This window comes from Sphaeramia orbicularis, chromosome 10 (genome assembly GCF_902148855.1).
Source record: "Sphaeramia orbicularis chromosome 10, fSphaOr1.1, whole genome shotgun sequence".
Lineage (NCBI taxonomy): Eukaryota > Metazoa > Chordata > Actinopteri > Kurtiformes > Apogonidae > Sphaeramia > Sphaeramia orbicularis.
This window is the reverse complement of record NC_043966.1, coordinates 28,400,570-28,416,477: the sequence shown is the minus strand read 5'-3', so window position 1 is coordinate 28,416,477 and position 15,908 is coordinate 28,400,570. Positions and strand designations below refer to the sequence as shown.

The window sequence follows — 15,908 nt, the reverse complement described above, 5'->3', positions numbered from 1 at the left end:
GTATCCGTTTGACATAAAAAACTGTTTGTGGAGGTACCAGGCTCCGGATCATAATGTTTTCCTGGATAAGGATGGCGAGCGGAAAGAGATCTCCGATGAAGGATTATTCTTGGATTGTGATTTATTCAGCTCTAGTGTTGTTTGTCGGGAAGCCTAGTTTGGCTCAGATAAGATACTCTGTTCCAGAGGAAGTAAAAGACGGAACTGTAGTGGGAAATGTTGCAAAGGATCTTGGTCTTGACATCGTTTCTTTGAGAGACCGGAGGTTTCGCGTCGTGTCTGAGACTAAAGATTCTGTTTTTGAGGTAAATCCAGATAATGGGGCATTGTACGTTCATAGCCACATCGACAGAGAGGAGCTGTGTCAGGGCAGCGGTTCGTGTCAAATGGAGCTAAAAATTCTTGTCGAAAACCCGTTGGAAATACATTATGTTGTTGTAGAAATAACGGATGTAAATGATCATTCTCCCATTTTTCCTGAAAATGAACAAATATTTGAAATAGGTGAACAAACATTGCCAGGGCAGCGATTTCAGCTGCACTCTGCTCGTGATCCCGATGCTGGAATAAACTCAATTCGTACATATACATTGACCCCAAATGAGCATTTTGAAATAAATATCAGACAACGTGAGGCAAATAAGTTACCATTTTTAGTGCTTAAGAAATCATTAGACAGAGAACAACTAAAAAAACACACGATGCTGGTCACAGCAGTTGATGGAGGTAAACCTCAAAGATCTGGTACTTTAAATGTTTCCATTATTGTTCTTGACAGCAATGACAATAAACCTATTTTCACTCAGGAGGTTTATGAAATTACTGTCCAGGAAAATGCTCCAATCAGATCGTCAATATTTCAAATGAATGCGACTGATCCGGATGAAGGTACAAATGGTGAAATAGAATACACCTTAGCGAAAACCTTGATGAGAGAAGTATTTGATATTTTTGAATTGGACAAATTGTCTGGAGAAATAAGAGTAAAGGGATTGGTGGATTATGAAGAAAACAATATATATGAACTGGATGTCCAGGCATTAGATAAAGGAACACCTCCACTGACAGGTGAATGTAGAGTTATTATAAAAATAACAGACGTCAACGATAATGCACCAGAAATAGAAGTCACTTCACTATCAAACACAGTGTCTGAAGCTTCAAAACCTGGCACAATTATTTCTCTCATTAGAGTTAGAGACAAAGACTCTGGTGTTAATGGTAAAATAATTTCACAGATAACAAATGACGTACCTTTTGAGTTAAAGCCCTCCTATAAGGAGAACACATATTCAATAGTCACTAAGGGATTACTGGATCGAGAAAAGGTGTCATTTTATGAAATAACAATAAAAGCTACAGATTGTGGTGAGCCTCCATTATCAACTTTAAAAACCCTCAATATTCAGATATCAGATGTAAATGACAACAGTCCACATTTCCAACATAGTCCTTTAGAGTTTTATCTGATTGAAAACAACGTTGCTGGTCAGTCAATACTCTCTGTAAGCGCTACAGATGATGATTTAGACAATAATGCAGTGATTTCCTATCATATAGCGAGGGACGGAAGTCAAAATGACATTATGTCTTTTCTAAATATTAATTCAGATAATGGACACATCACAGCTCTGAAAAGTTTCGACTTTGAAACTCTGAAAACATTTCAGTTCCAAGTTGTCGCCACAGATTCTGGAACTCCGTCACTGAGTAACAACGTGACAGTGAACGTGTTCATTCTGGATCAGAACGACAACGCTCCAGTCATTCTGTATCCACTCAGTTCCAACGGTTCTGCTGAAGGTGTGGAGGAGATTCCACGGAATGTCAACGCAGGACACTTGGTGACTAAAGTCAGAGCCTATGATGCTGATATAGGATATAACGGCTGGTTACTGTTTTCACTGCAGGAAGTTACTGACCACAGTCTGTTTGGTTTGGACCGCTACACAGGACAGATCAGAACACTTCGCTCATTCACAGAAACAGACGAGGCTGAGCACAAACTGGTCATACTGGTCAAAGACAATGGGAACGTTTCACTGTCAGCAACAGCTACTGTGGTTGTCAAAGTTGTGGAGCCAAAGGAAGCTTTTGCAGCTTCTGATGTGAAAAGTGCATCAAAGGATGATGACAGTAATGTGACTTTTTATCTGATGATAACTTTGGGCTCAGTTTCAGCACTTTTTATCATCAGTATCATTGTTCTAATCGCAATGCAGTGCTCCAAGTCCACAGACTATACATCTAAATATCTGGAAGATAAAAATTATGATGGGACACTGTGTCACAGCATCCAGTACAGATCTGGAGACAAACGGTACATGTTGGTTGGACCCAGAATGAGTATAGGATCTACTATAGTCCCTGGAAGTAATGCGAATACTCTGGTTCTACCTGACAGGAGAAAAGCATCTGGAGAGGTAAGACTTTAAAAACAGTCTTTTGTCCAGTGTATCTTGAATGATTTAGCTTCATTGAATTCAGCTTAAACATTGCTTGTCATGTCCCTAAAATAGTTTGTCAGTAAACAAGATAAAAAGTAGAATAAGAACAGTCCAATTAATTAACTAACAAACTATCTGAAACACTTTGAGAGACACACTATATGGATGAAGTTTTCAGTTGAAAAGATATGTGTTTGCTGTCCATGGTCCTGAAAACCAGGACTTTAAGGTACTCCATATATCTATGACTCTAGTGAGCGACTTCTGGATTTGGTAGTTGTAGCCTATGGTTTCAGCCTTAGCCTTAAGGGCAAATATGAGGACTGGGAATGGAGTTTGACATTTTGTTTTAGTTTGATTGTCTAGATGAGGAAAGATTTGAAAACAATCAGATTGCTCATTAACCACTGGCCAAAAAAAAAAAAAAAAAAAAAAAAGCGCTAACTGCACATTGAATCAGCACCTTTCATCAACACTTTACACACATTTTCATCTTTCGTTTTTTCAGCGGAAAGGAAACTGTCTAAAAAGAAACAAGATTCTACGACAACGTATTGATGATCACTTAAAAAATTAGATGTGTTCTCATAGGTCATGTCCACTCAGGTTCTGGCCTACCAGGAAATGCAGTTTTCAGCAACTCCTTCATCTGGAACTTAAGGGCATTGTCTATGGAACGAATTGTAACATCCAATACATGCTATTTAGAGATAAATGGTGACGTTAATTTTACATTTTAGACATGAGCGGTTACTGATAGAAATTAATATCAGAAACGTTTATCTGCATTTTATATCTGACCGCTCTAACAGTTTTCAAAGTAAAATGAAGTCTGAGTAGTTGTCGGTATTTGCCAACGGGTGTCACTATTACATACAGAAACACTAGACACTACTTTGTCCCTCCCCTTACACCCCTTTTGTTTGTCATCTCAATTGAGCAGATGAACCACTAGAATCAAACCCACCCGTACACGTAATAACGCTGTGCATTGGATTAAATGTTTAACATTTATGGAAGGATACTACTCATAATAACATTGGGTTGTAGTTGGAGAAGGATGAGGAACGAAACTCGAGAACGGAATTTCTGCTGGACTGCTTTTTACACGGCTCTCCTGCTGTTTTTTCGGACAGCCGGGTTTGGCTCAGATAAGGTATTCAATTCCCGAGGAGGTAAAAGACGGAACTGTTGTTGGAAATGTTGCAAAGGATCTTGGTCTTGACATTGCTTCTTTGAGTGATCGACGGTTTCGTGTTGTTTCTGAAACAAAGGACGGTATTTTCGAGGTAAACCCAGATACAGGGGCATTGTACGTTCACAACCACATCGACAGAGAGGAGCTGTGTCAGGGAAGCGGTACATGTCTAATGGAGCTAAAGATACTGGTCGAAAACCCTTTGGAAATACATTATGTAGTTGTGGAAATCACTGATGTAAATGATCACTCTCCTAGTTTTGCCGCAAATGAACAAACGTTTGAAATCGCGGAGCACACGTCGCCCGGAAAGCGATTTCAGCTGCACTCTGCTCGTGATCCAGATGCAGGAATAAATTCAATTCGGACATACACTCTGACCTCAAATGAGCATTTTGAAATAAATATCAGGCAACGTGATTCAAATAAAATACCATTTTTAGTGTTAAAGAAATCATTAGACAGAGAACAGATCAACAAACACACTCTTCTTGTCACAGCAGTTGATGGAGGTAAACCACCAAGGTCTGGTACTTTAAATGTTTCCATCATTGTTCTTGACAGTAATGATAATAAACCGATTTTCAGCCAAGAGGTTTATCAAATTGCAATTCAAGAAAACGTTCCGGTTGGAACATCAATATTTAGAATAAATGCAACAGATTCAGATGAGGGTTCGAATGGAGAAATTGAATACAGCCTAGGAAAAACATTAATGCGGGAAGTTTATGACATTTTTGAGTTGGACAAAATATCTGGAGAAATTAGGGTAAAGAATTCAGTGAATTATGAAGAAACTGATTTATATGAACTGGACGTCGAAGCATCAGATAAAGGAACGCCTCCAGAAACAGGTGAATGTAGAGTTATTATAAAAATAATAGATGTCAACGATAATGCACCAGAAATAGAAGTCACTTCACTGTCCAATATAGTATCTGAAGATTCAAAGCCTGGTACAGTTATTTCTCTAATTAAAGTTAAAGATAAAGATTCTGGTGTTAATGGTAAAATAATCGTACACATAACAAATGACGTACCTTTTGAGTTAAAGCCCTCCTATAAGGAGAACACATATTCAATAGTCACTAAGGGATTACTGGATCGAGAAAAGGTGTCATTTTATGAAATAACAATAAAAGCTACAGATTGTGGTGAGCCTCCATTATCAACTTTTAAAACCCTCAATATTCAGATATCAGATGTAAATGACAACAGTCCACGTTTCCAACAAAGTCCTTTAGAGTTTTATCTGATTGAAAACAACGTTGCTGGTCAGTCAATACTCTCTGTAAGCGCAACAGATGATGATCTAGACAATAATGCAGTGATTTCCTATCATATAGCGAGGGACGGAAGTCAGAATGACATGTCGTTTCTGAATATTAATTCGGATAATGGACACATCACAGCTCTGAAAAGTTTCGACTTTGAAACTTTTAAAACTTTTCAATTCCAAGTTGTTGCCACAGATTCTGGAACTCCGTCACTGAGCAACAACGTGACAGTGAACGTGTTCATTCTGGATCAGAACGACAACGCTCCAGTCATTCTGTATCCACTCAGCTCCAACGGTTCTGCTGAAGGTGTGGAGGAGATTCCACGGAATGTCAACGCAGGACACTTGGTGACTAAAGTCAGAGCCTATGATGCTGATATAGGATATAACGGCTGGTTAATGTTTTCACTGCAGGAAGTTACTGACCACAGTCTGTTTGGTTTGGACCGCTACACAGGACAGATCAGAACACTTCGCTCATTCACAGAAACAGACGAGGCTGAGCACAAACTGGTCATACTGGTCAAAGACAATGGGAACGTTTCACTGTCAGCAACAGCTACTGTGGTTGTCAAAGTTGTGGAGCCAAAGGAGGCTTTTGCAGCTTCTGATGTGAAAAGTGCATCAAAGGATGATGACAGTAATGTGACTTTTTATCTGATGATAACTTTGGGCTCAGTTTCAGCACTTTTTATCATCAGTATCATTGTTCTAATTGCAATGCAGTGCTCCAAGACCACAGACTATACATCAAAATATTTAGAAGATAAAAATTATGATGGGACACTGTGTCACAGCATCCAGTACAGATCTGGAGACAAACGGTACATGTTGGTTGGACCCAGAATGAGTATAGGATCTACTATAGTCCCTGGAAGTAATGCAAATACTCTGGTTCTACCTGACAGGAGGAAGGCATCTGGAGAGGTAAGACTTCAAAAAAATTAAATTTGCTTCATATATTTATAAGTAAATCATCGCCTGTTTGCTTTGTTTTCAAATATTTACTTCTGTTTCTGTAAAACATCAAATTGCTAAACAGAAAAATCTAACTTAATATTTCAAATAGTGTTACATAAATTACAACTGTTTCAAATAGACAGTCATTTTCTTATAAAGTTTCAAAGTGAAGCTGTTAGGATGAGCGTATTTGTTTCAACATAAAGCTAACTCTGGTACTAAAACAAGTGTGGTTGCTGTCCATGGTACTGCAGCGCAGAAACAGGATGGGAATTAATAGTGTTTGAAAACTCATAAGAACTTGGATTTTATAACTTACATGTTTGACAGCATATTGCTTTAATTAGTCAGCCACATGCTAAACTAAAGCTATTAAATAAATAAGCAAACACAAATAAATAAATAGCTACGTCAACATGTATGTTTTGACGGTTGCAAGCAGTCAGAAGGTGTAGTTCACCAGCTTTTAGTCAAATGAAAACTGGCACGTTTTAAAATTTAAAATGCTGATCCTGTTGCTGTTCTTACCTGAGGGTGTCACTGTCCCATTATGAACCTACATCTGACTTGGCCCCTCCTCTACCAACCCCTTTCTTTGTCATTGCAAAAAATCGAACACAACAGAACGTGAGCTAACGATGTGTATCCGTTTGACATAAAAACTGTTTGTGGAGGTACCCGGCTCCGGATCATAATGTTTTCCTGGATAAGGATGGCAAGCGGAACAAGATCTCCGATGAAGGATTATTCTTGGATTGTGATTTATTCAGCTCTAGTGTTGTTTGTCGGGAAGCCTAGTTTGGCTCAGATAAGATACTCTGTTCCAGAGGAAGTAAAAGACGGAACTGTTGTTGGAAATGTCGCAAAGGATCTTGGTCTTGACATCGTTTCTTTGAGAGACCGGAGGTTTCGCGTCGTGTCTGAGACTAAAGATTCTGTTTTTGAGGTAAATCCCGATAATGGGGCATTGTACGTTCATAGCCACATCGACAGAGAGGAGCTGTGTCAGGGCAGCGGTTCGTGTCTCATGGAACTAAAAATTCTTGTCGAAAACCCGTTGGAAATACATTATGCCGTTATAGAAATCACTGATGTAAATGATCACTCTCCGAGTTTTCCTGAAAAAGAACAAACATTTGAAATAGGTGAACAAACATTGCCAGGAAGGCGATTTCAGCTGCAATCTGCTCATGATCCAGATGCAGGAATAAATTCAATTCGCACGTACACGTTGACGTCAAATGAATATTTTGAAATAAATATCAGGCAAAGTGATGCAAATAAGGTGCCTTTTTTAGTGCTTAAGAAATTATTAGACAGAGAACAGATCAACAAACACACTATTGTGGTCACAGCACTCGATGGAGGTAAACCTCAAAGATCCGGAACGTTAAACGTTTCTATCATCGTTCTTGATAGTAATGATAACAGGCCGGTCTTCAGTCAAGAAATTTACCACATTTCAGTTAAAGAAAACGTTCTTTTAGGAACTTTAATATTTAAAATGAATGCAACTGATGCGGATGAAGGTACAAACGGGGAAATTGAATACAGACTTGGAAAAGCATTGTTAAGAAAAGTATATGATATTTTCGAACTGGACAAAATATCTGGTGAAATTAGAGTAAAAGGACTAATAGATTATGAAGAAAACGAGGTTTATGAATTGGATGTCCAGGCAATAGATAAAGGAACACCTCCAGAGACGGGGGAATGTAGGGTTATTATAAAAATAATAGATGTCAATGATAATGCACCAGAAATAGAGGTTACATCACTGTCTAATACAGTACCTGAAGATTCAAAGCCTGGTACAGTTATTTCTCTCATTAGAGTTAGAGACAAAGACTCTGGTGTTAATGGAAAAATAATTGTACACATAACAAATGACGTACCTTTTGAGTTAAAGCCCTCCTATAAGGAGAACACATATTCAATAGTCACTAAGGGATTACTGGATCGAGAAAAGGTGTCATTTTATGAAATAACAATAAAAGCTACAGACTGTGGTGAGCCTCCATTATCAACTTTTAAAACCCTCAATATTCAGATATCAGATGTAAATGACAACAGTCCACATTTCCAACAAAGTCCTTTAGAGTTTTATTTGGTAGAAAATAATGTTGCTGGTCAGTCAATACTCTCTGTAAGCGCAACAGATGATGATCTAGACAATAATGCAGTGCTTTCCTATCATATAGCGAGGGACGGAAGTCAAAATGACATTATGTCTTTTCTAAATATTCACTCTGATAATGGACACATCACAGCTCTGAAAAGTTTCGACTTTGAAACTCTGAAAACTTTTCAGTTCCAAGTTGTCGCCACAGATTCTGGAACTCCGTCACTGAGCAACAACGTGACAGTCAACGTGTTCATTCTGGATCAGAACGACAACGCTCCAGTCATTCTGTATCCACTCAGCTCCAACGGTTCTGCTGAAGGTGTGGAAGAGATTCCACGGAATGTCAACGCAGGACACTTGGTGACTAAAGTCAGAGCCTATGATGCTGATATAGGATATAACGGCTGGTTACTGTTTTCACTGCAGGAAGTTACTGACCACAGTCTGTTTGGTTTGGACCGCTACACAGGACAGATCAGAACACTTCGCTCATTCACAGAAACAGACGAGGCTGAGCACAAACTGGTCATACTGGTCAAAGACAATGGGAACGTTTCACTGTCAGCAACAGCTACTGTGGTTGTCAAAGTTGTGGAGCCAAAGGAGGCTTTTGCAGCTTCTGATGTGAAAAGTCCAGCAAAGGATGATGACAGTAATGTGACTTTTTATCTGATGATAACTTTGGGCTCAGTTTCAGCACTTTTTATCATCAGTATCATTGTCCTGATTGCAATGCAGTGCTCCAAAAGCCCAGACTATACATCTAAATATTTAGAAGATAAGAACTACGATGGGACACTGTGTCACAGCATCCAGTACAGATCTGGAGACAAACGGTACATGTTGGTTGGACCCAGAATGAGTATAGGATCTACTATAGTCCCTGGAAGTAATGCGAATACTCTGGTTCTACCTGACAGGAGAAAAGCATCTGGAGAGGTAAGACTTTAAAAACAACCCGTTGTCCAAATTGACCAGAGATGTATTTGATAATAATTCATTGTATACAGTCGCAGAAAAAAAATATTAGACCATCAAAAGTCATCAAAAACAATGGTTTTGCAATCAAGTACTAACTCTTGTTTTCATCGTGTGATTAAAAGAGAAAGAAAAGAAAACATGGAATGCCTAAAAGCACTGTTTGGCAGGACAATGCCATAGATATTGATGTAAGAACTGAGGTGATTTTGGTTATTATCAAGAAAACATGGAAAATGGCTAGATATAAGCTTTTAAATTAAAGTCTTATGAGCTGTTTTTGTTGTTATCATTATATTTGTCCGCACAAATATACCGTCAGTTGTACCAGGCATTAAAATAGACAAGAAATTTAAAAAAAAAAAAAAAAAAAAAAGATGGTTTCATGATTTTTTTCTGCGAATATATAATAATAATAATAATAATAATAATAATAATAATAATAATAATAATAATAATTTATTACGACATAAAGCATAATTTAAATGGCACTGACATGATATGACTCTTGGGGGCAGTATAACATCAACAGGATAGAGAAATTCCTTGTCCCACCCCTAAAACCCTTTTGTTTGGTCAACATTTGCAGAGAGTACATTTGATGAATACATGGCTCGAATGAGACCTTGTGCTGTTTTTAATATGCGATACGCGAGCAGTAAGATGTATAGATTTTAACATTCTGTCCGCGTATGCCTTTGTATAACGATGGGGAACAAAAGACGATCAATGGACTGCACTTGGTTTGTTTTTTTTGTGCATGTACTGCTGTTTGTCGGAAATCAAGCTTTGGCTGAATTGAGGTATTCTATTCCAGAAGAGGTTAAAGAAGGGACTGTTGTTGGGAATGTTGCCAAGGATCTCGGTTTGGATAAAACCTCTTTGATTGAACGAAGATTCCGTGTTGTGTCTGGAGCTAAAGGGACGTATTTTGAGGTAAATCAGGACAGCGGCGTCTTGGAAGTTCATAGGAAAATCGACAGAGAGGAGCTGTGTCAGGGTAGAGGTCCATGTTTAATGGAACTGAAAATCCTTGTTGAAAATCCGCTCGAAATGCATCACGTCGTTGTAGAAATTACTGATGTAAACGATCATTCTCCAGTTTTCGCTGAAAAAGAGCAGATATTTGAAATAGGTGAGCAATCTTTTCCGGGAACGCGATTCCAGCTGCCCACGGCCAGTGATCCTGATGCTGGAATAAACTCCATCCGCACATATACATTATCTTCAAACGACCACTTTGAAATAGATATTAGTCAAAGTGACGAAGATAAAATACCTTTTTTGGTGTTGAAAAAGCCGCTAGACAGAGAACAAAAGAACAAACACTCGCTACTGGTTACAGCACTTGATGGAGGTAAACCTCCAAAATCAGGCAAATTAAATGTTTCTATTATTGTTCTGGATAATAATGATAACCGTCCAACGTTTAGTCAGGATACTTACCTTATTGAAATATATGAAAACACCACAGTTGGCACTACTGTTACAGCAGTGAACGCAATAGATCCAGATGAAGGGACAAACGGAGACGTAGAATATAGCCTGAGCAAAACTTTAGCACGTCCAGTTTATGATATTTTTGACTTGGACCATTTAAGCGGACAAATTACATTGAAAAAAGCTGTGGATTTCGAGGAAACAGATACTTTTAAATTAGACATTCAGGCATCTGACAAAGGTCAACCATCGTTAACTGGTAGATGTAGAGTAATTATTAAAATTAAAGATGTTAATGATAATCCACCAGAAATAGAAATAACTTCACTGTCAGACTCAGTACCTGAAGATTCCAAACCAGGTACAGCAATTTCTCTGATCAGTGTCACAGATAAAGATTCCGGTGTTAATGGAAAAACTATTTTACGCATAACTTCAGATGTGCCTTTCGAATTAAAAGCCTCATATAAAGAGAACATATATTCAGTAGTGACCAAGGGATTATTGGATCGAGAAGTGGCGTCAAGTTACGAAATAACAATAAAAGCCACCGATTTGGGTGAACCCCCAATATCGACCTTTAAAACACTTAACATTCAAATTTCAGATGTAAATGATAACAGTCCGATTTTCCATCACAATCCATTACAGTTTTACCTGTCTGAAAATAACTCCCCTGGAGCTTCAGTATTTTCTGTAAGTGCAACAGACAATGACGTGAATGAAAATGCGGCTATTTCATATGATATTGTAAGAGCAAGAGGCGAAAATGATGTGACGCAGTTTTTGAATATTAACTCAGAAAACGGACATATTTCCGCGCTAAAAAGTTTTGACTTTGAAACTGTGAAAAAGTTTCAGTTCCAAGTTGTCGCCACAGATTCTGGAACTCCGTCACTGAGCAACAACGTGACAGTCAACGTGTTCATTCTGGATCAGAACGACAACGCTCCAGTCATTCTGTATCCACTCAGCTCCAACGGTTCTGCTGAAGGTGTGGAGGAGATTCCACGGAATGCCAACGCAGGACACTTGGTGACTAAAGTCAGAGCCTATGATGCTGATATAGGATATAACGGCTGGTTACTGTTTTCACTGCAGGAAGTTACTGACCACAGTCTGTTTGGTTTGGACCGCTACACAGGACAGATCAGAACACTTCGCTCATTCACAGAAACAGACGAGGCTGAACACAAACTGGTCATACTGGTCAAAGATAATGGGAACGTTTCACTGTCAGCAACAGCTACTGTGGTTGTCAAAGTTGTGGAGCCAAAGGAGGCTTTTGCAGCTTCTGATGTGAAAAGTGCATCAAAGGATGATGACAGTAATGTGACTTTTTATCTGATGATAACTTTGGGCTCAGTTTCAGCACTTTTTATCATCAGTATCATTGTTCTAATTGCAATGCAGTGCTCCAAGACCACAGACTATACATCTAAATATCTGGAGGATAAAAATTATGATGGGACACTGTGTCACAGCATCCAATACAGATCTGGAGACAAACGGTACATGTTGGTTGGACCCAGAATGAGTATAGGATCTACTATAGTCCCTGGAAGTAATGCGAATACTCTGGTTCTACCTGACAGGAGAAAAGCATCAGGAGAGGTAAGACTTTGTGTGGGTTTTTTTGGCTGTAAATCCACTGGGTTGATGAAGTTTTTTGCTGAGGTTCTCTCAAATATAGTTTGATCAGTTTAACCATGAATAATATTTCAAATTGAACACTGAAGGAAGTCCTGGTCTCTTCTTTTTCTAATATGTGTGGCTACAATGCTTTTGCACTTACATATAGTAAATACTCTTTTTTAAATAGTGGAATGCATATGTCTGGTTTGTGGTAATGTGTTCACTATTGCTTATGGCTGATTTCCAAGAGGAAAAACAGGATAGTAATAATTTAGAACAGGGAGTTTGCTGGGAATTGCTGTCCATGGTACTGAAATGTACTTCCGATGATCATACAGCAATATGTGTACAAGAAAAAAAAACGTATATGATTTGGAATAGTATTTACTTTCACTTTTAGGACCATCTCTGAATGTTACCTATTTAAGCTGATGCCAGTGTTACATTTGTGATAAGTCATATTATTCAAACAGCTGAAACATTTTTTAGAGGGTTTTGGATGACAATCAGAACAAACAATTAATTCCAAGGGTCAAAACAGGTTCTCCGAAAATTTAGTGTATTATGTAGAGAAGGTAAATACTATCCGAGCAAACTGAAATCCTTAATATTGTTTTCCTCTTGGTGTCACTGTTACATCAAGAAAGCTTTGAAAGTGTGTTCCTCCCACCAAAATAACCTTTTGTTCAGTATACTGGATGGTGGAACACGGTTGTGTGGTATTTGGAAATTGTTTTCTAAACCGGTTGGATGTGCGAGATTTACTGGTTTCAGTACAGATATTTCTCTGTGTCTTCATGAAACATGGGGTACGAAAGACTTTTCAGACTAAGTGACTACTGTGTATTTTTGTTCCATTTGTACATACTGCTGCTTTTCGGAAATCAGGCTTTGGGTGAACTGAGGTACTCTATCCCTGAGGAGGTAAAAGAAGGATCGGTTGTTGGAAATGTGGCCAAGGATCTCGGTTTGGACAAAACCTCTTTGACTGATCGACGGTTCCGTGTTGTGTCTGAATCCAAGGATATATTTTTCGATGTAAACCCGGAAAGCGGTGCCCTGCATATCAGTAAGAAAATCGACAGAGAGGAGCTGTGTCATGGTAGTGGGGCATGCTTAATGGAACTGAAAATCCTTGTTGAAAACCCTCTGGAAATACATTACGTAGTAGTAGAAATTACTGATGTAAACGATCATTCGCCAACATTTTCTGAAAAGGAACAGATATTTGAAATTGCGGAACACACATCTCCAGGAAGTCGATTTGAGTTGCATGTAGCTCGTGATCCCGACGCGGGAATAAACTCTATACGTACTTATACATTATCAACAAACGATCACTTTGAAATAGAAACAAGTCAAGGCGATGAAGAGAAAATACCATTCCTGTTGCTGAGAAAATCGTTAGACAGAGAAAAAAAGAGTACACACTCGTTACTGGTTACAGCACTGGACGGAGGTAAACCTCCAAAATCAGGGACATTAAATGTTTCTATTATTGTTCTAGATATAAATGATAATGGGCCAGTGTTTAGTCATGATCCTTACCAAATAGAAATATATGAAAACATCTCCGTTGGTGCTACTGTTATACGAGTTAACGCTGTAGATCCAGATGAAGGTAATAATGGAGAAATAGAGTACAGCCTTGGAAAAACATTAGCCAGAAAAATCTATGACTTATTTGAACTGGATAGTTTAAGTGGAATAATTAGAGTGAAAGCAGCCTTGGATTTTGAGGAATCTGAGATTTATAAACTCGATGTTCACGCATCAGACAAAGGAACGCCCCCATTAACAGGTAGATGTAAAGTTATTGTAAAGATAAAAGACGTTAATGACAATCCACCAGGAATAGAAATCACATCACTGTCGAACTCAGTGTCTGAAGATGCGAAGCCTGGTACAGTTATTTCACTGATTAGTGTAAAAGACAAGGACTCCGGTGTAAATGGAAAGATTATTTCAAGCATAATCTCAGACGTTCCTTTTGAGTTAAAGCCCTCCTATAAACAAAACACATATTCAGTCGTCACCAAAGGGTTTTTGGATCGAGAGGAGGTGTCACAGTATGACATAACAATAAAAGCCACCGATTGTGGTGACCCTCCGTTATCAACTCTGAAAACTCTAAGTGTTCAGATACTGGATGTAAATGACAACAGTCCACACTTTCAACAAAATCCTCTGCAGTTTTATATTATAGAAAACAACGTTGCCGGATCGTCAATTTTCTCCGTAACCGCAACAGACAATGACAAGAATGAAAACGCAGAATTATCCTATAGTATTGCCAGAGCAGGAAATGAAAAAGACGTAACATCTTTCTTAAACGTGAACGCCCAAAATGGACACATCACAGCACTAAAAAGTTTCGACTTTGAAACTGTGAAAACGTTCCAGTTCCAAGTTGTCGCCACAGATTCTGGAACTCCGTCACTGAGTAACAACGTGACAGTCAACGTGTTCATTCTGGATCAGAACGACAACGCTCCAGTCATTCTGTATCCACTCAGCTCCAACGGTTCTGCTGAAGGTGTGGAGGAGATTCCACGGAATGTCCACGCAGGACACTTGGTGACTAAAGTCCGAGCCTATGATGCTGATATAGGATATAACGGCTGGTTACTGTTTTCACTGCAGGAAGTTACTGACCACAGTCTGTTTGGTTTGGACCGCTACACAGGACAGATCAGAACACTTCGCTCATTCACAGAAACAGACGAGGCTGAGCACAAACTGGTCATACTGGTCAAAGACAATGGGAACGTTTCACTGTCAGCAACAGCTACTGTGGTTGTCAAAGTTGTGGAGCCAAAGGAGGCTTTTGCAGCTTCTGATGTGAAAAGTGCATCAAAGGATGATGACAGTAATGTGACTTTTTATCTGATGATAACTTTGGGCTCAGTTTCAGCACTTTTTATCATCAGCATCATCGTTCTAATTGCAATGCAGTGCTCCAAGTCCACAGACTATACATCTAAATATTTAGAGGATAAGAACTACGACGGGACACTGTGTCACAGTATCCAGTACAGATCTGGAGACAAACGGTACATGTTGGTTGGACCTAGAATGAGTATTGGATCTACTATAGTCCCTGGAAGTAATGCAAATACTCTGGTTCTACCTGACAGGAGAAAAGCATCTGGAGAGGTAAGACTGCATTTATGTAGATAATGTGAAGATTTTATTGCACTTTCATACAGTGTTAAACTGTGTTAAATGTTGCTTCAGATTCTGGAGTGATATGGCTTTCTATTTTCATTGTTAAACAGATGCATTTAGACTCCCTGAATCATAATATAAGAATTTAATCTCCCCAAGTGGAAAAAATAGTAAAAGCAATTTCTTTCTCATTTCTTTTATCACGATATGGGTCCACACAGCTTGGCCAGGTGGTTCAGATAATTGTCACATAACTTTTAGTTATATTTACTCTTGTTTCACTATAACGTATCCAATAAATACTAATATGTGGCTGTATGTTTCCAGTCTTAAATAAATGATTTCCAAACAGGCACAAAGCATAAACGATGGCAAAACTATGTGTTTGTAACAAAAGACGACTACTGTGGACCACTGACCATGGTGCTGAATTATATAATCTACCTACTGGAGTATACTAAAAAAGCCACACAAACACACTGAATCTGCTGTAATAAATATCTCTTTGATAATTCATATTATGACCACCTTCAGTTTCCACCTATTTAAATTGCTGCTGACACTAACTGTGCATTCAGAAAAATAAATCCAATGTATGCATTGTTTTTGGGTGCACAGAAAGATAGTAAAATAAATAAATAAATAATAATGATAATGATAATTTTTTCAAAGTTTCTC

The 15,908-nt window shown here is 38.5% G+C and overlaps 3 protein-coding genes and 1 pseudogene across 3 annotated transcripts; all 4 read left to right on the top strand.

Annotated features, from left to right (window-relative positions):
• The first annotated feature begins 22 nt into the window (after window positions 1–22).
• On the top strand, window positions 23–2,435 carry LOC115427656 (protocadherin alpha-13-like). The gene has a single exon (XM_030146293.1). It carries the CDS (start codon window positions 54–56, stop codon window positions 2,433–2,435), a length of 2,382 nt encoding a protein of 793 aa, XP_030002153.1. The 5' UTR covers window positions 23–53.
• Window positions 2,436–3,507: 1,072 nt separating this feature from the next.
• LOC115426826 (protocadherin alpha-3-like) lies at window positions 3,508–5,872 on the top strand (annotated as a pseudogene).
• A 606-nt stretch (window positions 5,873–6,478) lies between these two features.
• LOC115427657 (protocadherin alpha-3-like) lies at window positions 6,479–8,960 on the top strand. Its single transcript, XM_030146294.1, has one exon. The coding sequence runs from the start codon at window positions 6,579–6,581 to the stop codon at window positions 8,958–8,960; it is 2,382 nt and encodes a 793-aa protein (XP_030002154.1). The 5' UTR covers window positions 6,479–6,578.
• Window positions 8,961–9,589: 629 nt separating this feature from the next.
• Window positions 9,590–15,242, top strand: LOC115426825 (protocadherin alpha-8-like). The gene is made up of 2 exons (XM_030145056.1): window positions 9,590–10,344; window positions 13,522–15,242. Exons 1-2 carry the CDS (start codon window positions 9,696–9,698, stop codon window positions 15,240–15,242), a joined length of 2,370 nt encoding a protein of 789 aa, XP_030000916.1. The 5' UTR covers window positions 9,590–9,695.
• The last annotated feature ends 666 nt before the right edge of the window (window positions 15,243–15,908 follow it).